Here is a 22,066-nt window from a genome sequence, read left to right as displayed (position 1 = left end):
ACTGTAAAATGTTTACTACGTTTTATTTAGCAACATACAAGGAACAATATAAACTGCCACATAAAACTCGACACAAAATAGCTGGAGAATCACCCTACTCCCTCCCCACTAAAGTTATTTATACAAAGTGGTGTTTCAATGTGGAAATTTTGTGTCAGAGCACTTGCTGTACATCAGTTTTTACTGCTGCTTCTTGGTAATCTGCGTGGTGTAAGAAAGTCACAAAGTGCTCCACTTCTGAATTTGTTGTAACTGTAACTTGCTAAAGGTGTTATTGTGATTTCTCCAACAGGTATGTTCCACTGAAATGCACAGCACCCTTTAGAACAGATGGACTCTATAGAGTCAGGAAAAAAGTCCATTCCATAAAACTTTACCAACAGGTTACAAATTAGGATGTACGATGGACAAGAAAAAACACACAGTATGAGCTAAACATGCAGAGCGCCCTTTCCACTGCTCCCTCCCCACTCTGTGGCTTTCCCCCCACACTCTATTTCAGACCAAAGGAGTTTAATGTTAACATCACTGACCAAGCTCAAATCACAGTTTGAATTAACAAATGCAGATATAGTTTCCTTCATGCCAGCACTACATAAGCTCTGCTCCCAGTCATACCAGCTGTAAAGTGTTTTTATAAACTCTAAGGCATGTACAATAATATATGCTTAGAGTAAGTGCCATGATTTACTTCTACCAGAAAAATATCTCTTCACCCCCATTTGTTGTTCCCTTCCTTTTCACTCTTTCCCCACTTCCCTTTATCACTGGAGTGGACCCAAATAATCTTCTATTATTAAACGGATTTTAATCCCCTTGGTGCTGCATTCATTCGCAGTCCCCTTCTGCATCCTGACACTAAACTGTTTAGGAAACAAGGGCAGAAAGATGAAAAAAAGCCAACAGAATTTAGGATTGTAATTGGGAACATAGAGGACCTTGCTTCTATTTCAAAGTGGCCATAAATTCATTCACCCAGATCATGTCTGATAATTATCTGATAGTTATCACAGCTGACAACTTCTTTCAGAAACTGTTTCTGTTCTCTCCACTTATCCTATGGATATTTTTTTGGGTTTTTTTGCAGTAATCCTTTCCAAAGGATTCCAAAGATAAGGCTGAAGGTGTTTTCAGAAAAAAAAATATTCTAATCAGTAACTTTGTACAAACTAATCCTCACAGTCTCTCTGTGAGGTAGGCATATATTAACTCTCATATTTACATACAGGAAATGGAGGCACAGGAAAATGCCTTTGCCATGGTTAAGAGTAAATCAGTGACATAGGAAAAATTGCAGTTAGTTCCTGCCTTTCCAGCTGCTGTAGAATTCACTAGACCAGGCTGCCTCAAATAAAAGCGAAATTTGTGTGTGATTTTACTAAGGAAACAGTCCCTTAGATGGCAGTACACTTTCCTCCCCCACCAAAAAAACCTCAGGGTCTTCTCTACATGAAAACCACAAATAAATGGTTAAATACTAGGTTTTGTGGTGAGTTACTTCTAGTTAAGCCATGCAGTGTAGAATATGAAGCTTTTTAAACAAAAACACCAAGACATCAGAATGTATCCATGTTCTTATCTGCAAGCACCTTGTAACTGCTTTTCACTGCAGTTGCTTGTTTCCTGCACTGAGTGTCAGCAGCAAACCCAGACAAGCCTGCTTAGCTGCCCCATTCTTAGGCCAAACCAGTAATATACTGCAGGATTTCCACCAGCAATGCAAGTATTCAGTTTCATCTACAGAGTGTTGAAACCATGATTATACAAGTGATCACACTTCTATCAATATTATAACTTAGAAAAAATTTAAAATTAACCAAAATTATGTATCTGGAGTATATGTTGGCATCCTTCTAAGGCCCTACAGGATCTCATTTCTCAAACTGCAAATACCAGCATCCTTTAGGGATCAGACTCCCCCAGCGTTAAGCCCCACTGCAGTTTTGCAATTTGGCCGTCAGGGCAGTAGAACCATCCCCATGTGGGCAAATCCAGAAGGCCAGTGCAGGGCAATGCCTTTCCAGCATCATACATGACTGGAGCAGCACAGGGACCCCAAGTGAGAGCTCCAGAACTGCCCAGAGTCCCAAAACTGCCCAGAGAACTCCAGCTGACACCAGATTCAACCAGCATTTGTGAAGAGACTTACCAGTGTCTCTCTGTTAACCTCCAGCTCTCTTCCTGCTCTGGAGTTAATGCCTCACAAATAATTTTACCTTTATATAGTGTCAAACAAATATACTTTTTTCCCTACACTTAAACCTATCCTCAGATGAAATGAATATTCTTAAGTGAGACTCTGGACCAGAAACCTCAAGAAGTAACTTTGTTAGTAACTTTGTTGATTATCAGTAGGGGAAGCCAAGCAAAATGGGTAGTTTAGGACGGACAGATCAAAATAAATGCAGAGGATTTTTTTTTTTTTTTTACTGTGGATTATTTATCAATAATAAAAAATAAAATCATGCCAGTTTCACAACTCTGGTATTTTCTTAGTATCTGAAGCAGCAGTAACAAAATCTTTTTAGAATTGTTAGTGGATGAGGGGTCCAGACAATAGTCCTGCCTGCTTGGTGAACTCATCAGAACCCAGACTCCCAACAGCCATTTCTCCAGCGCTGTTGAAAACCGTAACTCACCACTAGTCTATCATCAACTCCAGACACAGGTTAAAAAAAATCCAAACAAAAAGAACCACATCAGCAAAACCTGCTTGAAATGTTTTCTCTCAAGGCTACAGAAAAATTAGCCAAATTCTTCATTCCACTAGTAGTGAAACGCCCTCCATGTCAACAACTGTGATCACATCATCTCCAGTATACTTCAAGTCCTTAAAAAGTCACATTTATTTAGGCTTAGCAGAAGTGGTTTCCAGTGATGTTTCTGGTTGAGGCTCCAGCTTCTCTGGGAATTCTAGTTTTTCACAGATTGTCTCCTTTATGGGTAGATACTGAGAGATCTCGTTAGGTTCCGTGAACAGGAAAGGTGGAACGTTCTAAAAAGCAAATATTTTACATTACATGAGTGAAAGAAAAGTGGGGATAAGAAAAACTATTCCAACCCCAAACTATTACAGACAATTTTATAATTTACTGGAGGCAAACACCAGTAGAGGCAAACTTCAAAGGCAAAGGAAAAGTAAGGGAGGAGGAAAGGTACAAGAAAATGAAAGTTCAGGCTTTTGTCGCAAATAAAAATCAACAGCTGCAACTCCAAATGTACCACAAATTATTCTGAGCCATTACCAGAGTTTTAAGGTGACCTATTAACCTCAAATATTTGAGATAAATGAAGAGTCTATTACCAAACAGATCTTAACCCTTAATACTGCTTGGAAGCACACAACCAGCCATGAAATTTAACATCATGGGACACAGAGCACCTGATTTTGCAGCTGAACAGTTCTATGAAAAAATAAAATAATAAAAACATTTTATTAACTCAACAGTAGAAAGTGACCTGATCCCATACCCTGTCATGTGATCTGAGCATTTACAATATGTAAATCTGCTCTAAAATCACCAAAACAAAAACTGCATAAGTAGAAAGAACTTTCCTCTGTATTAGTTCTAAACTGAACAAAGGACTTAAGAGACACAGTATTTTCTATGCTGACCATGAAACTAAAAGCACACAGAAAGAAAAGAAACAAAGTTTTAAAAATGCAATACCTTTAAATTTGATATTTTGCTTTCCCTGGATGTGTATTCTCGCAACATGTAGGTCTTGTCAGCCTAATGGAAAAAAGCAATCATCTGGTATCAGTACAAACAAGCATTTTAAATAGATTGAATTTAGGAAGCATTGGAATTCGGTTGACCACATATTTTCACCTAAGAGAAGAAATACACATTCAAGTTCATTAAGACAGCTGATAACAATGTTGTTTTTTTCCAAAAACCACCTGTGTTCATGCTTCAAAAAAAAATTCTATGACTGAATATACTTGTTAATTTTTACTCAGCTAGAACTCCTACACAGGATTACCAAACCCCAAATCTTAGCATCCTGTATTATTTATGAGATACCAGAACTCAATGTATTATGGACATTTATTTGCAAGTTACACTTGCAGTCTAATTCTATTAGGTAAGACAAAAATAATGTACTTGGATACAAGACAGTATTGAACTGTTTACTGCTGCCTATTTTTCCTCTTGTACTTCCTTCTCTAATCTGTGTCTGTCAAATGTATTTAAATGATTACATCACATGAGGGGTAGCCTACTCTGCTCATACACCATGGCATCCAGCATTTGGTTCCTAGCTCAGCACTGCCACAGTAATAAAATACACTCAAAAGTTTTTGTGGCCCCAAACATCAATATTAAGTTAGAGGAATATCACTGGGTCACTGGAAGTAAAATGGCAAGGGAACCTCTGTAAAATAACTCATGATGGAAAGTAAGGGTTTACCTCATGATGAAGCCTTGTATCATTCATCCTGATGAGTACCCCATCCACTCGCAAGAAGAACCTCAGCAGCACAAAAAAGCTGGAAGGCATAACTCTCTGCAAAAATAAAGACGGCCCAATCAGCACCTTACAAAGGCTTACTTTAAGCATGTACTTGTCGACATCAGATATTCACAGTAGAAGACAATATGAGAAGTTTTCAAGAATGAAGTCAAAATCTGGGCTGTTGATTTGCTACAGCTATGACTGGCCAGGGGGGCAGACAATGTCTCAAAGGACTCTTAGAAGGGAAAAGATTGTCCCCTGGAGCAAATGACAGATGACAAAGGCTTCAAAACAACTTCATTTCCAGTAAGATCATATTTTCAAGAGCAAGGATGAAGAACTTTGTGCTTTAAAGTTTAAATCCCAGAAGGAATAACATGCACAAAGGAGCTGTGTTTTGCATCAATCAGCCAACTGAGTCCCCAGGTATCTTTTATACACCTCCCAATACTCACTACTTTCACACTCAAACTTGATACTCCATGATCATGGAGTTCATCTTCAAACAGGAGTACTTCTTCAAAAAACATAATTTGTTCCCTGGCTTTCAATTTCTCTGTATTTATGTGTTCTGTTGTAGGAACAACCTAGAGAAAAACCATTAAGAACAGTTAGCATATTAATTTTTTACCAAACTACATAAAGTTTATCCTGATATTTTGAATTCCAGAGTTTTAAAAAGAAAAAATTTCTAGCGCACTAAGCTTAAGACACCCCAGATTTCTAAGAGAAAAAGTTAAAATCAAAGTTTCCAAGAGTTTCTTCTTGGAAATAGCATCAACCAAAAACAAAAACTAAGAGTGGAAAATTCTGACTATACTTCTCTCTGGGTACCAAGCTCACTAGGGTTTCAGCTGCGAACTATTCTGCTCACTTTCTTCCAAAACATTTGAACATCTGCTTAGTAGCAAGCAACCTGCATGCAGTACACAGAAGCTGGGGACTTCAGTCTTATATTCATAAAAATAAAGACATAGGACAGCCTGCAAGTTTAAATATGAAGAGTTACCGAATTGCTGTTGCAGAAAAACATCAGGTCATTGAATGCAGCCAGGTCAGAAAGCAGATAAACATGCAAGCAGCAGAGCATAAAGGCACTACAGAATGACACAGCTGATAGTTCTGCTGTACGTGAGCAGCGAGGGGCTCCAGAGCGGACCCTAGCAAGAGCTGAAGCCTCCGATGTGCTTTAATCCTAAAATGCTTTAGGACACCACCCACCCTTGTTATTAAAATCATGAGCTGAAAGACATAAGAAGCCCAAATTATACTTTGAAATCAGAAATTACAAAGCACAAAAGGTTTTACAAAAGCATACTGAAAGGAAAATGACAGCTTTAAAAAAATAAGTTTGACTGAAGCAAGATGTAGTGAACAATTAACAAGAAGGAAATTATTACCTTTAATGTTGCAGTATCTCCCAGCAAAGTTCCTTTGTAATCTGTTGTGTAAGTCCAGTCATATGGCCTGACAACTTCCTTACTGTGCTCAGCCTCACTCCTCAACAGTGAAAGAGAAAACAGCTTTGTAGTAATTGCTTTTCTCAAATAATTACAACCTCACTTAAGACTGTGCATTAGAATTCCCACACTGTTCCTAAAGAAAAACAGCAGCATTGTCTGAGCTGTAATCACAACGTCAAGACTTAATCATGGTTTCACATCTGTTTCCATAATAACTTTAAAAACAATTATCAGAATTCTCCATCTATCTCCGTTCTATGACTCAAAATAAAGATTCTCATGCAATATTGCTGAGAAATTTGTATTTCAGGATCAATGTTTCTTTAAGTAGGCAGAAAGTGATCTCTTGACAACACACAGCAATCATTAAAATTGAAATTTACCTCAGTTTTCATGATAACTTTGCTTTGTTTCTGTGCTTTATTGCAGATGCTCTACAACTAAATCCAATTTGGTAAATACTAAGCATCGTAATTAGTTCTCATGCATGGTGATTGTTCTGCTTTATTCCTAAGGCTAAGATTTTGAACACGTACAGCACTTTGCAACACCACACAATACAGTCTTCTAATGCTCGAGGCTCTATGAGTTTGAATAAACAGAAACAGTATTAAGTCATTAAACTTGACATTTACTTCAAGAAAGATATGACACAGCTGAAAAATATAGCTGGCCCAATTTAACAGAAAGGATGATGACAGCAAAGAAAAGTGACTTCTGTGATTACGTGCTGTATCTAGGGTACAACCAAAGAGTTCAGTTTGTTCCTTTAACTACTGTATGACAGTTTCATATATAACACACCAGTACTTGCCCACTGGTGATAAAATTACTGTACCTGCTCTCTTGCCACTCCGCTGCACAAGCGACTTTGATCATACCTTGACAATTATTGACACATTTTAAAGCATCTGTAGCATTGAACTCAATTCCAAAGCCATGGTCATGCTGTATTCTTAAGACATTGTCTCCAAACATCATCTCTGGCAGGGAAGGCATGTGTAATTCATCAGCCAATCTGCAGAGAAAAATAAAAGAGGCATCAGTCAGCTGACCACAGCTCAATGAAAGCAGTTCTTGTTTTGGAAGAAGGATTCTTTAGACCATGATAACTTAGAAGATACATCACCAGGTTAATAATTTCACCTGAAATGCAGAGTAATTGATCTGAAGTGACTTTTTCACCAAAAAAAGTACTACTAAAACATTCCTACACCATCAGGCTCGGACAAAATTCTAACACATGCGGAATCAAGAGTATCTGAGAAGCATGTAGAAGCAATTTTCCATCTGTCCTAGCAAACCCCTGGATGGGCAGTGGACCAACTTCAATAGGTGCTCAAAGCAACTTTTAGAAACAAGGACTTATCATGAGGAAGTTTGAATTCACTGCACAGTGATCCATAATTCCAAATTTAGAAGCCTACAAAATAGATGCTTACGACAACCCTGGCAGAGTATCTAAAAAGTGCAGAAGACACTACTGTGCTCTGCTGGTAGAAGACATGTACTGGCACACTTCCTAAAATTATTTAGAAATTCACACTTCTTTTCCTCCTTACCTACCTGACTTCCCAAAATCAAAAAGGAATACATGACATCTGGAGAGAAGAAAGCTTTAGTAAATACACTTATTTGAGTGAGGGGAGGGAGAAGAGTGTCCTAATCATAATGTTCACATTGATAACAAGGTATTCCTGAACAAAAATGGTTATTTCTGTAACCCTAAATACAAAAGAACAGTATTAACCTAACTAAAATAAAACCAGTAAATTCACAGACCTGGAGAATTAAGATTCTACGTTTTTCCCAAAGAAGACAAAGAAACCTTTCCATTTCATCAAGTGTAAGAACCCTTTCCCTGCAAAAACCAACCTCTGCATAGAAGAGAGTTCTTGGCTATGGCACATTTAATCTTTCACCTTTCCACACAGGTTGCTGAGGGATTTTTACAATATCTATTTGCCAGAAATAAAATTCCTATAGATACTAATAATGTTCCCCAAGCAATAAAATAGACAAAATGGGTCGCTGTGACCTTGTTGCACCTCATACAATGTTGCTGGCCTCAGCTCATTGATCCAGCCTGTCCAGATCCTTCTGCTGAGCCTTCCTACCCTTCAGCAAATCAACACTTCCACCCGGCTTGGGGTCATCTGTGAACTTACCAAGGGTGCACTCTATCACCTTGTCCAGACTATCAATAAAGATATTGAACGGGACTGGCTCCTGAGCCCTGGGGAAAAGCATTGTTGATGGGCCACCAGCAGGATGTAAGTCCATTCACCATCATTCTTTGAGCTCAGCCATCCAGAGTGTTTTACCCAGCAAACAGTGCACCCATCCCAGCCATCAGCAGCCAGTTCCTCCCAAAGAATGCCTTATTAGCCTCAGAAAAGGTAAAAGCAAGATAAATGAAAGTACATTTAACAAGACTAATGAGATTCTCATGTATACTGAAATTTATTCCAGAAAATGAAACTAAGAAATATCTGCCAAATCCATCTGCCATTAAGGTCAGTTATGGCACAGCTGAACTCTCCAGTTCCACATTAGCAAATCTGACTTAAGTACTTGATGCTGGTACGGGAACATTTCCTCCAATTATTTCACTGGATTGGAAATTCCTACAAGAAGAGACCAAATTATAAATTTTTAATGAAAACCACTATTTAAAAATAGCTATTACCAAGACATAGTATGACATTAAAAATATTCTTTTTCAAAAGTAATTAAGAAAATTAGCCTTCTAATTAGTGGGCCTCAGTTCACAGAGATTCGGATCCAAAACCATTATAATCATACAATCAGAATTGTTTGAGTTGGAAAAAACCTTAAAGGTCAAGTTCCAACCCCACTGCCATGGGCAATGACACCTCCACTAGACCAGGCTGCCCAAAGGTCCATCCAACTTGGCCTGGGACATCTCCAGGGATGGGGCATTTACAACTTCTCTGGGCACCCCGTTCCAGTGAATCACCACCATCACAATCAGGAATTTCTTTCCTAGGGTCCAATCTAAATCTCCTCTCTTTCAGTTTGAATCCATTCTCCCTTGTCCTCGTACTACATGCCCTTGTAAAACGTCCCTCTTCGTCTCCTTGTAGGCTGACTTCTCCAATCATTAAAACAAAATTTTGGAAATCACCTGTACCCCAAAGTTCTCCAACCAGAGAATCAAACTTGAAGAGAAGGAACAACCCCGGGGGCCGAACAGCGTCTCCCCCGCCCTGTGAACGCTCGGTGTTTCCTTCGCAAGGCCACCCGACAACCCCAGCCCCTCGCTGTGACAGCCGAGGCCGCAGCCCCGAGCAGCGGGGGCTCTCCGAGCAGCGGGGACACCGTGCTGTGCTGTGCTGTGTCCCCCTGCGCCCCCGGCCCGGATCCCGCCTCACCTCTCGGCCTGCGCCGACTTCATGATGTGCGTCCGGGCGGCACTCAGCTTCCACGGCCCGAAGGTGAAGTCGCGCCGGCTGCTCTGGAAAACGGGGTGCATGGCGGCCTCCTCTGCGCCGAGCAGAAGGCACCAGGCGGCAGGGGCGGAGCGGCGGGGCCCCTCTCTTCCCGTCTCCTCCCGCACGGCACTCACGGCAGCGTCGCGGCCGCGGAACCGCCGTCCCGTAGCGTTTCCGCTTCCAGGGCCCCGCGGCGCGGAGCCCCGGCGGCGGCGGCCGAGGAATCCTGGGAGGCATCGGGAAGAGCGCTGCCAGCAGGGCGACGTAGAGAATCCTGCCCTTCTGCTCAGTTCTAGTGAGCCCACATCTGTAGTGTTCTCTCAAGGACAGGAGAGACATGGAGCTCCTGGAGGGGGTCCAGCGGAGGGCAGCGAAAATGATAAAGCGACTGATCTCCGTTAGGTGGAAGGGCTGAGGAAGCTGGGCCTGTTCAGCCTCGAGAAGAGGTGGCCGAGAGGGGCCCTCATCAATGTGTACAAATATCTAATGAGGGGATTCCAAGAGTATGGATCCAGACTCCTCTCGGTGGTGGGACAAGAGGCAATGGGCAGAAACTGATGCACAGAAATTCCAGCTGAGCATGAGGAAGAAATTCTTTACTGTGCAGGTGACCGAGCACTGGAACAGGTTGTCCAGAGAGGTTGTGATGCCTCCACCACTGGTGATATTCCAGACCTATCGAGACACAACCCTGTGCCATGTGCTCTGGGATGACCCTGCTTGAGCAGGGTGGTCGAACCAGATGACCCATTGTGTCCCTTTCCAACCTACCCAGCCTGTGATTCTGGGAGGTGATATGAGGGGCAGGTGGGTGAGGAAGGGGGTCCACACTTCTCTGTGCTGCTGGAGCCTCCATAGTGAGAGTGGGCTCTCTAATCTCCCCTGCTCAGGATGAAGAGCCAGCAAACTCACCCAATCCTCTGTTCCAGTGAAGCTGGACTGCAGAAGCCAGCTGAGAATGTTTGTGTGCCTTACAAGTGCTTGTGCCTCCAGCCACTTCCCCATGGGTACTTTGCTGAGAGGAGTGGGACAACTGGGTACTAGCAGTTTTGGGGAGCTCTGGAGCCTCTGGTGGACCTGGGCCATCTCCATGGCCACACTTACAGTTGCCGCAAGCATTATGTGGCTCCATCACACAGGTGCCCTGTGCTGTGTTAGTACACACATATGTGTGCACACAGAATCACATCTGAGCAAGGTTAGAATGGGGCACAGTGGACCATGTGGTCCAACTTCCCTGTTCAAGTAGGGTCACCCAGAGCACATGGCATGGGATTGTGCCTAGACAGGTCTGGAACATCTTCAGGGAGGGAGACAACCTCTCTAGGCAATAAGTGCACAGTCACTTGCACAGGAAATAAGTTTCTCCTCACATTCAGGCAGAACTGTGCAGCAGTTTTTGCTCATTGTGGAATCTCGTGTGCTGGATTGATACATTTTTGAATGCTGTCCAAAGATGGTCTTTTGTAAATGTCGAAGTGCAATGGTGTGGTAAGTTTATAAAAGTCCTGTAGAAAATTATCAGTAGAACTGGTTGAAAATGATACATCAGCTTAGTATTCCAGCACTGATGGGTGGGTGCTTGTCTTGCTTTTCTGCATCATCGAAAGGGCAGACTAACTCCCTATGGCCTTCCCCTGGCACAGGAGCAAGACACACCGTCCAGTTCCTGCTGTTGGAGCATTGGAGTGAACTGAGGCAGCAGCCACAGGAAACTGATGTCCAGAGCATTAAAAACTCCACAGAGCAATCAAAACCTAGCACAGCTCACATCAGGGCAGTCACCCTCCGCACTCAAGGGCATTGCCAGGGAAAGGCAGAAACTAGGAAGACACAAGCCCGGCATTTCATTTTTGTTCACCCTTTATACTGTGCCCTGTATACTGAACCTATATCCAATATCTTGCTTCAGAGGTGTGTGCGGGAACAACTCTTCCCCAAATCTTCTTTTTGTTACTTTTAATAGTGTTGTGGGGTCTAGGAAGTGTAGCACTTAGACTCTAAAGCTGCATGGCACTACAAAGCGGGGCAAATGACTTTACCTCATCCGTGTGAAGTACTTTTCCCCTGCCTTTTAACCGAGTCCCCGGGAAGCCCGGACCGGCCCGGGGCGGCCGCGGGGAACATGGCGGGCGGGGAGGGGGCGCGGCGGGCTGAGGCAGCGGGGCGGGACGGCGGGAGGGGCAGGCACGGGCCGGGGCCGTGCCCATGGCGGGGGACGCGCGGGCTGCGGCAGCTGACGGGGGTCCTGGGCGCTTCAGCCAGGAACGTCCCGCTTTGGCGGCGGCGGGCGGTGAGTGCGGAGCCGGGGAGGAGACAGAGGCGGCGGGACCCTCTCTCCGCCGGAGGGTTGGGGGGAGGCGATGGATGCCCGGGGCGGACGACCTGTTCCAGCCCTTTGTTCGCTGCCGGAGGGAGCGCGGGGGCAAAATGGCGAAACCCCCCTTCCCCACCGTATTTACAACTCGGTCCCACTCGCTTCGTGGGTGTGCGGGAAGCCTGACTGCGCTGCCTGAGGCCGGGATAGGATGCGGATGCTATCCCCGCCACGGGCAGCCCTGGCCCGGGAGGGTCACCTCTGCCAGAGGTCGCTTTCCCCCTCAGGGTGCAGCAGGGCCGTGAGGTGAAGCGCCAGGTGCCCCGGGTATCACTATCGCAGGGAGCGGCTGCGGGGGAAGCCGCCTTTCCAAAACCCGCTCCGGCCAAAAAGTGTTGGAAGGGCACACAGAGGTGGTACAGGCATGCTGAGAGAGAAAGAAACTCAAGGGGAAGTGGGTTTGCACACATCCTCAGTCAGAGGCTAGGGAACAGCTAAGTTATGTTTTTTCAGTGCATGGCCAAGTAATGTATTATGTTCCTAGGAAAGTACAGATAAAAATGGAAAAAAGGCGTCTTTGCACGCTGACAGCCCTGCGTAAGACCACAGCAGCCTTGCAGATGGAAGCATTTCCGTGAGTACTGTCCGGGACCCATGTCTGGCACAGTTGCAGAATTAGCTGAGATAACTTTCCTGAGTCCCTTACTTCCTAGAAATGCTAAAATCAACTTTATATTAATTGGTGGACTCTTCTACTTTTTTTGGTCTGTGTATTTGAATTTTTTGTTTCTTTCTTTGTTCTTATGCCGTCCTGCAGATGGGTAAAGCACTGAATGAAGTAGTTAGTGAGTACCATTTAGAGGCAGCAGGGAAAAGAGGAATTGCTAAGGAATTTGAAGAAATAACAAGGTTTCATGAAATGAGGCTGTGAATCAATGGGATGGATGCTAACACTGAGAAGTCAAGGATTAAAGGTTCTAAAGCATTTCTGTAGCGTGGACCTCATCTTAATGGAAGGAAGTGTCTTTCAGACCTCGTGTACAGAAAGCCAGTTCCTCCAATCCTTTGGTGTTGGCAGTAAAATACAATCAGCAGCGTAGCTAAGTTGATTATGAACACACAGATGTTAGGAGAGTACATGCAGTGGTCCCTGAGTCTTTGAATGTTACTTAGCAACTGTTACGAGTCAGCAGGGTATGACTAGCCAGGCATCCATAGACCACTAGCAAATGCTGTATAGGCAGAATACAAAGTAACTATCAGGATAGGCAGAATTTTTTAAGAACTTTATTTAAAGTAAGAGAAACAAAGATATTTGATATTTGTCTTGTTTCTTGAAGAAATAAATGACATTCTTGTTTCTTCACAGCCTAGATGAAGGGGCTGGTAAGTAGGACTTAGAAACAAGTAAGGTCTGTAGAAAGTCTGTAGAAAATCTGTATTTTCTTTCTTATTTCCCCCCCCCTTCACCTCTTCTTGTCTTCCCTGTTCCAGGCTTGGTGTTGTCCTCTTTGGTGTGCTCACAGGCAATTTACTGCCCCTTCACTTGCCCCTATAAAATATGCAATTTCCTGCATACTACAGGTAAATTTTAACACAGGCAAAAGGGCCTCCAGTCTTTGGAAGGAGTTTGAAGAGCTGTTACCTGAATGTTTCTGAGCGTTGTTCTGCTTCTAGCTGCTCAGCATGTCTTGGCTGCTCCAGGTCTGCATGCTCTGACCATGAGCAGCAATTCCTCCCTCAGCAATGGGAAGGGCCTGAGGAACCTGACCACGGAGGAAGACGGGGCAGTCAGAGTCACTGAATCCATTGCTATAATTGTCATTGCCATCTTCATCTGTTTGGGCAACCTGGTGATTGTTGTCACTCTGTATCGCAAGTCATACCTTCTCACCTTGAGCAACAAGTTTGTGTTCAGCCTGACCCTCTCCAACTTTCTACTCTCCGTGCTGGTGCTGCCTTTTGTCGTGACCAGCTCCATCAGGCGAGAATGGATCTTTGGCGTTGTTTGGTGCAATTTCTCAGCCCTGCTCTACATGCTGATCAGCTCAGCCAGCATGCTTACTCTGGGACTCATAGCTATAGACCGGTAAGCTGCTCTTCGGTAATGAATTGTAACAAATTGTCTGCTCCTCTCATAGAGGAACCATGGCTTGTTCACAGAGTTGAGAAGCACTGCAGAGGGTTACATGGTGTACTGCCAGAGTGTCATTTTTACTTCAGCTTCTCATGAAATTTTGATGTGGAGCAAGAGAAAGTGATGTCATCAATACTGGAAAATGCAGACATTCATCTAGAGTTTTTTAAAGCTTTTGATGGTATAATAACACACTATTTGACAAACATGAAATAATGACTTAAAATTCCAGATTATACGCTAAACATGCAATCACACATAGGTACAGATTTCATGGTTGCCTGTGTCCCTTCAGCCAAGTTTGACAGTCTTGACTGCAGTGATACCTACTTTTACATGTAACTATTTCTAGAAACAGGGCTTCTAAGCCTGTTTGAAGAAAAAAGAACTAGATACCAGCATCATTAAAGCATGTTCTTTTTTTATTGCATGTCTTTTATGCTCCTGTGGACTACTTATTTTCTTGTCCCGCAGGTACTATGCTGTGCTGTACCCGATGGTTTATCCAATGAAGATAACGGGCAACAGAGCAGTGGTAGCTCTTGTGTACGTGTGGCTGCATTCCCTTATTGGCTGCCTCCCTCCCCTTTTTGGCTGGTCCTCTTTGGAGTTTGACCGATTCAAGTGGATGTGTGTGGCAGCCTGGCACAAGGAGGTTGCCTACACAGCCTTTTGGCAGATCTGGTGCGCACTGCTGCCGTTCGTGGTCATGATGGTCTGCTACGGATTCATATTCCGTGTGGCCAGGATTAAGGCCCGCAAAATCCACTGTGGGAGTGTTGTCATTGTGGAGGAGGACTCGCAGAAGAATGGGAGGAAGAACTCCAGCACCTCCACGTCCTCCTCTGGCAGCCGAAGGAACACTTTCCAAGGGGTTGTTTACTCAGCCAACCAGTGCAAAGCTTTCATAACCATCTTGGTTGTCATTGGGGCTTTCGTTGTTACGTGGGGACCTTACATGGTAGTAATAACATCAGAGGCACTTTGGGGTAAAAACAGTATTTCCCCTGCTTTGGAGACATTGGCTACATGGCTGTCCTTTTCCAGTGCCATTTGCCATCCGCTAATTTACGGGCTGTGGAACAAGACAATGCGCAAGGAGCTCCTGGGAATGTGCTTTGGGGATCGGTATTACCGCAAGTCCTTTGTTCAGCGGCACAGGACATCGAGGCTCTTCAGCATTTCCAACAGGATCACAGGTGAGATGTGGCTGCAAAAGACACTTCCTTTAATACCACCAAGAGCAAGGCTTCCTGTCTGCCTGTGTTTGGCATGTTTCAGGGCTCTGTAAGGAGAGTTGGATGTTTCTGGAATTTTCAGCAGTCTTTTATCAGTCAGGTTACATTTGAAGGGGGAATTTTTCTCTTTTTTTATAGTTAACATCATTCTCCTACTATGGTAAAACTTTCTTAGGCAGAGAAGACATAGTGATGAGGTTAATAAAAATAATTTATTTTCTTCTTTCTCAAGCATTTCCTTTTGAGTGCCTTCCATTTTGTGTTGCCCAGATTTGAGCTCTACCGACAGTACTTTTTACTGCACTTTTTTGATTAATGGCCTTATGCTACAACTCTCTAAAATCCACTAAGTTTCCACTGGCGTAACTTTCTGCAACTTCAGCTTTTAGGCTTAATGGTTGGGAAGAAAAAATCATAAACAAAGTAAAACTGGGTAAAACCGTAGAACTATTTGGTGTGTTCCCAAGTTGCAGACTGAGACCTCCAGTTCCTCAGTTTGGTGGCTTGTTTATTTTTTTTTTAAAGTATCAATGTGGTGACATTCAGATTTTTAATAATTTCCCTGGTCATGTTCAGAAGCTTCCAAAAATAAAATATCTTCAAGGGATATTTCATGCAAAGGCCAGAACTGAAATTATTTAATTTGGAAGGTTTATCTAAAATGCAGAAGGAAGATGAGAGCAGCAATGCATCCGTTATCTTTTCTGCAACTGGGGAACACTGGGAGAGACTGTCACGTAAATGAAAGAGTTATGGAGCTGTAGCCACATAACAACCTCCAGGAGCTTTAGCAAGTCTGTATTCTGGAAATGCTATGGATTAATACATTGGAAACTGAGGTGGGGAGGCAAAAGACAGTAATTTTCTTTCTTTTTCAAAGCAATAAACTTGAAGCTTTCAGCTTCTTATCTGTTGTCTTAGCTGGAGGCTGATAGGGAGAGAAAAAGACCCGCAACAAATGCAGAACAAAATCTCAAGGTGGGATCCAAAGCAGCACCTTTGTAAAAATCCCACAATCTCCTCCCTTCTTGTTTTGGAGATTTGAAAGAAGTTGGGCATCTCTGTGCCCCAACCATGCTCCTAAGCTTCTTCCCACACTAATGGCCTGTCAGAGCTGCTGGTGGCTACCAGGTTATTCTCTGTCTAGAAGATCCCTGGCCAATCTCCCTATCCATGTGAGAGCATATGCTTGGTGCTCAGCCTGTCTGGATGATAAAACACACGCAGTTGCAACAAGAGTGGGAGGGAGATGGTGTAGAGAGAAAGGAGACTTGCCTTTCCAAACCTGAGAGTTGCTGACTGGATTTCCAAGATGAGTCCAGAAGCTGTGCTCTCTGCTTCACCAAGGTAAGTTTTATATGCAGAATAATAAATAAGGCAGTAGAGTGAGTATTACTGGAAGAAGCTTTTGCCATTGCAAACTCCTTAATCATTCACTGTGTAACAAAACCAAAACTTTTTTGCAGATTTGGGACTATCTCCTCACCTTACTGCCCTCATGGCAGGTGGGAGGCCACTAGGAAACAGCAGCAGCACAGGAGACACAGGTTTCAGCTGCTCACAGGATTCAGGTAACTGCAAGTCTCTTGCTCCCTACTTGGGCAGAAGTTTGCACTTGGCAGCAGTCTCGTGGACAGTCAATATTTACACAAACAGATGTCTCCTGGTGGACAAACGACATGAAGTATCTGTTCTAGCTGTTCCAACAAAACTGCTGCAGTTGCTTTTTTCCCCCTTGCTCTCGATAGATTTACTTGCAAAATACTGCTTACAGAATGGTGAATCTTCCTTGGTAATGTGTCCTGGGAACAAGACTCACTGCTTTTGTGCCCTTCTCCTTCAGTTTCTGTTGTTCTTTGGAGACTTTGTCTGTATCCACAAGGAACAGGGCAACAAAGTGCTGTGAAGAATGTGCTTCTCTGTTTCCTATTTTGTAAGAGACCTTGTCTTGTTCATCCTGCAGCATAAACATAAATGCTTAGGATGGTTTCAGCTTATGATTTCATTGCTACTTAAGATCTCTCAACTGAAGATGGTTTGGAAAAGGGAGAAAGAGTTCTGATGGTAATTTTCTATCCAGATCTGTTGCTAGATTTTTCTGGCAGTTAACTCAGCTACCTACCAGTCCTTAACTGCAGTAGTTATTTTAGAGACACCAGAGGGTAATCTTTTAAAGGTTGCTTGGTGTGAGGGGTTTGTGTCCTACTTTTGTAAAGGAAGTCTGTGGAGCTGGGATTTATTTTTGGTAGTTGTTTTGTGGTGGTAGTTTTCTGTCTGTTGTGGATATTCTGCAGTTTTATGTGAAGAGAGAGCAGCCTCCTGGTAAACCTGCCTTAGTTAAGAGGACGTTGTGCTACCACCTTGTGACAGCAGTTTAAACAAATGAACAAAACTAAAGCGATATCAGAATGCTGTTAGAAGTGCCACTGCTGTTTAAGGAGGGAGCACAAGCCATAGCCTGGGAATGGATACACAGTTGTCCACTGTGAAATAGTCTTTCATTTTGGATGCTTTTACTGTGAGTTACTACAGAGCAGAAGGAAACCTTAATCCCTCTTACTTGTTGCTTGCTGCATGTAGTACATGATCCTGGGGCCTGTGATGCCCAGTCTCTAAGGAGATTTCCCAGTCCTTTCAATGAAAACTGACCTCATTCTTTTCCTGAGCAGTGTTTAATTTGAGCTGAAATTTACTCAGAAAAGCTGGGTTTAGACATCTTTTGAAGGAATTGCTGAAAATAGGCTGAAAATGTTTTGCCACCATAATTGTATCTCAGTGTTACGTTTAACTTGAGGGTTCTTGCTCTTTTCAGGAACAGATACAATGCTTCTTGAAGACTATAGCTCAGATGGCCCTCATGCCCCACACTGCATCTGTCCCCCTCGAAGGAGGAGTTCAGTGACATTTGAAGATGAAGTGGAACAAATTAAAGGTGAGTATAGGGGTAAGTATGAAAATGCTCAGAGTCAACTATATTGAGTGTTCAGGAAGCCTCCCAGGACCTTGAGAATTGTCTTGAAAAGTATCTGACTGCTGTGTGCTGTGACAGACCCGATCATTCATGCAGGTACAACAGAAAGAAAATCAGGCCTTTCTTCCAGATCTCAAGTAGCATCAGGCAAGGACAAGACCTAGAAGCTGGCATTCCCTGCATATATGTAAAATTGCAAAGCAGTATCCTGTCTGCAATTCCACTCATCTTCGTGGTTGAGTTTTGTCTGTTTTGTGTTTCTTGGGGAATATATTATCCTGCCCTCATATTTTGGTTGCATTATCCCTGTGTTTCTCATTTGGTGTCTCTTCTCAAGTTTGTCACTTACAGACTTGAAATTCTTTCCTTTACAGACTTCAGTGATCTTGAATATAATTTTATCCTGTTTCATTTACTTTTTAACTTAAATTCTACTTTGCTTTACTTTGTGTTCCTCAGCAGGTATGGGTGAAAACAGATGAATCACATGCAACTTGCTTGTTGATTCTGGGATAGCAGAACATTGCTGTGATCATCTGTAAAATGTCAGAACATTAATTTATGCTGATAGTTACAATAATTTCAATAAAAGACTTGATAATAACAACTGAATTTTCTAAACAATACATGCTTGTGGACAGGATGAAAATGAGCAGAATGCCTTTAAGAAGCAAGTAATAATAAAGCCTGATATAATGAGAAAACTGTTTCTATGGAATTTTTAAACGTCTTGGCAGAATTCTCTTTTGTCCTCTTCCCACCATGAGATGAATATTTCCTTATGCAAACACATTAGCATACATTTCCCACTATCTTTCTGAGTGATTATGTAGGAGCAGACATATAATTTCTTGTGAGAGTGAAAGAGGGAAGTGTCACTGCACAAGTCCCCACAGGTTTTGCAATTCTCCCTGATGAGTCTCAGGCTTTTCAGCATCCCTGAGGCTTTAAATTATTTCAGCAGCCTCACTGAAGTGTTACATTTAGGATGAACTCTTGTATTGCTCAACATGTTGGTGGGAAGAGAGGTTTACAGATGCTACAAAAATAGGTGCACTGACACAGATTATCCCAGGTCACTCTGAAACTTTGTGTTCATAGAATGATATAGGAAGCCTGAGTATTGTTGGTAAATGTGCAGTTACTTTGCAGAGGGCATGATCATGCCTTTCCAACAGGATCTATATTAGTTTTCAAGCATTTGCACAGCCCTGCTTACCAACTGTTAACCTTTTTTTTTTTTTTTTTTTTTTTTTAGCAGAGGCTGCAAAGAATTCTATTCTTCATGTAAAAGCTGAAGTCCATAAATCTCTGGACAGTTATGCAGCCAGTCTGGCCCGAGCTATAGAAGCTGATGTGAAACTCAGCCTGTTTGGGGAAGACGCTTTACCAGGAGCTCTGTTCCCCTCGTGGACTCTGGCAGGAAGCAGTGGGAACACCCGGCGTGGTGCCAGGCCCCATACCAGCCAAAGACTGAAGCTGCAGAGCATCGATGAAGGGAACATTTGACATGAGCACTGGAGTAGGAAAACAGAATGAAACCACTAAGCAGTGTCTACTGCAGCTAGTAGTGTTTCACCAGAACCAGGACACGTCGGGATGTTTCCAGTGTTTTTTCAACACTTGGAAACAGCTGGGTTCTGGTACTTGCATTAGCATTTTACAGCAGTGTTTGTTTACTAGTTGGGGTGCTACTGACTCTTCTGCCACATCATTATCACAAAGTGCATAGGAATGCAGGGCTTGGTTTCATTGACCACATCATTAGTCAGTTGAATCTTGGGCCCATCGGCCAAAGCTGATACAGGAAACAAAACAGAAAAGGTATGTGCAGTGTTTAATTCATTGTTATATCCATCCTCTTCTGACCACCAGGATAATAAGTTGATACTTGACAGCTGGAGTGCTCTGATAGCTCTGGATTGGATAAGAAATAAAGCCGTACTCCCAGCTGAGCAACGTGGACTTCACTAAGGACAAAACCTGAACTTTTCAGAGAGCTCATGCAGATTATGGTCCTACTTAACCTTTACTGGGGGATATTTCTGTCTGTTCAGCCAACAGAATGCCAGATCTGACATTGGACTGTGCTTTGCTTCAGCGGCATGGGATATCAGCTCTTCTGGATGTGATGAATGGGAGTAAACATGCTGGGAACAGCACAGAGATGGGATTTGAGGAAATCATTAGTGCAGAATTCTTAGTTTCCCTGAGAACTTCAGCTCATGTTTTGCTGTTACTTAAAGGGCACTCTGTGGCTCTGCTAAAGTTGACAGAATATAAATAAGATATTACCATTTCATATTCAGGATTCATCTTCTAGAGAGAAGAGAGCTGGTTTTTTTGTTAATCATGAGGGAATGTAGTATTTAAGCTGTAGTTACCTCAGTGCTTCTATTTCTTGGAGTATTAATTCATTAATCTCAAAAATAAGAACATTTGGCACTTATATTGCACTTTGCATGTTCTTAAGCACTGTACAGACATTACCTTGTTAGGCCTTTGTGAGAGGGTTGACTGATCAGCTCTGCTTGCCAAAGAAGGGGAACTCAGCACAGCCAAGCTGCTGGCAGTGAAACAAACTCCAAAGGTGGCAAGGTTTGTAAGGAAAAGAGGGATGAGGTGGATCATTCAAGAATATCCAGCTTGAGGAACCTTTCTGTGCCTTTGTGGGCTACCCCCTTCCTTATTTTGGGGCGCTAAAGCTCTGCCTTACCATGTATTTCAAAGAGGAGACTTAAGTGAACAGGATCATTCCTCGGGGGTGGGTGTCAGTAGCAAATGGAGTTAAGGACCAAGGGTTTGCATTTGTTTACTGTATGGCTGCTCCTCTGTGCCTCTACCTTTCCCCAGAAGTGCTTTGTATGAGGTTTTGATGCAGATTGTTTGGAAACCAGGAGCAGGATATTTCCATCTGGGCAAAAAACAGGGTGTACACTCATTGAATTTTGTCTCTGTGCAACTTATTCAGAGGCACAGAAGCAAAAAGTGTTGTGAGGCAGAGCCTCGGTCCAGTACTGTATTTAGACATCCTATTTGTCTTTGTTCCTGACTCAGAGATGCATTTCAGCACAAGCTTATGTCCATCTCTGGACAAAGCAACTTGACTTTCTGAACTAGCCTAAATCCCATAGTGTTCCCATGTAAAATATAACAGCATGCTTAAAATTCAGTACGTGGTTTGCTGATTTAAAGACAGGCTGTTAGAGCAAGAACACTTAAGCTCCAGAAAGGTGGCTCTTAGCATAATGCAGGAATAAATCAATTAATAATAGGGAGGTTCTAACTCCTGCATTTTTTACTTCTAATGTGTTAGAGACACTGCACCTGTGGGTACTCATTAGGGAAAAAACCCAAAAATCCCAGGTTTTGCCGGGAAACGCCCTGCAGCGAGGTCATTATTGCTGTCGTTAACATTACAATCACAGTCGCGGGTAGTACTCAACACTCCTTAAGCTGTACACTTGCCTGGAAGTATTTTGTGTGCTCCCTTTTATTCCGTACTCCTGCTTGAAACAAGTTGAGCAGAGCCGTTGGTGAATGTCTGAAGGGCACACACGAGTTTGAATGCATTGTGGAGGAGTAGGTGCTGGCCCAAAACACTGTGTTTAGGAGAAATGTGCGTGGAAGCACAAAATCCATAGTATCGTGTAAAAAGCACGTTTTTCACCCAGGTACTGAGACAAATGCAGCCTTCAAGCAGGTCAAGGGGGTTGCAAGTTTACACCATAGCTGAATTCGGCTACCAGTGTTAATGTCACTAATCTGTTATTTAGTGTAAATGTTGTTCATATTTTTGTACACACGTTATAACCCTACCATAATTCTGTTATTACCAGAGCCGTTCTCTCACTTGTGTTCTCATTAACAAAAGCAGTAATTGAGAAGTGCACACGTTTTGTAAAATTGTATTTCCCGTCTTAAATACAGAAGAAAAAACCCAACTTGCTTCCAGTTCCTGATGGTCTGTGGTCTTTGTTTGTACCATTATTTCAACTTACATTTATCTTTAAGTATTTTACTT

The 22,066-nt window shown here is 42.9% G+C and overlaps 2 protein-coding genes across 16 annotated transcripts; one reads left to right on the top strand and one right to left on the bottom strand.

Moving 5' to 3' along the window:
* Nucleotides 1-4: 4 nt before the first annotated feature.
* Nucleotides 5-9,570, bottom strand: TIPRL (TOR signaling pathway regulator). The gene is made up of 7 exons (XM_004177105.6): nucleotides 9,320-9,570; nucleotides 6,763-6,942; nucleotides 5,862-5,961; nucleotides 4,917-5,048; nucleotides 4,417-4,512; nucleotides 3,672-3,734; nucleotides 5-2,995 (listed from the first exon to the last, which is right to left on the bottom strand). The coding sequence occupies exons 1-7, from the start codon at nucleotides 9,418-9,420 to the stop codon at nucleotides 2,846-2,848; spliced, it is 822 nt and encodes a 273-aa protein (XP_004177153.3). The 5' UTR covers nucleotides 9,421-9,570; the 3' UTR covers nucleotides 5-2,845.
* Nucleotides 9,571-11,528: 1,958 nt separating this feature from the next.
* Nucleotides 11,529-21,996, top strand: GPR161 (G protein-coupled receptor 161). Of its 15 annotated transcripts, none has more exons than XM_041714144.2 (8): nucleotides 11,529-11,672; nucleotides 12,241-12,330; nucleotides 13,191-13,280; nucleotides 13,672-13,785; nucleotides 14,308-15,032; nucleotides 16,538-16,642; nucleotides 17,884-18,003; nucleotides 19,301-21,996. In XM_041714144.2, exons 3-8 carry the CDS (start codon nucleotides 13,258-13,260, stop codon nucleotides 19,549-19,551), a joined length of 1,338 nt encoding a protein of 445 aa, XP_041570078.1. In that variant the 5' UTR covers nucleotides 11,529-11,672; nucleotides 12,241-12,330; nucleotides 13,191-13,257; the 3' UTR covers nucleotides 19,552-21,996. The 15 variants fall into 15 exon arrangements, with proteins under 15 accessions (XP_041570078.1, XP_072780940.1, XP_030121060.1 ...); XM_072924839.1 differs by having other exon boundaries at nucleotides 13,401-13,785; XM_030265200.4 differs by lacking the exon at nucleotides 13,191-13,280 and having other exon boundaries at nucleotides 13,281-13,785.
* Nucleotides 21,997-22,066: the final 70 nt, after the last annotated feature.

Source organism: Taeniopygia guttata, chromosome 1 (assembly GCF_048771995.1).
Source record: "Taeniopygia guttata chromosome 1, bTaeGut7.mat, whole genome shotgun sequence".
Lineage (NCBI taxonomy): Eukaryota > Metazoa > Chordata > Aves > Passeriformes > Estrildidae > Taeniopygia > Taeniopygia guttata.
This window is presented reverse-complemented; position numbering and strand designations above follow the sequence as displayed.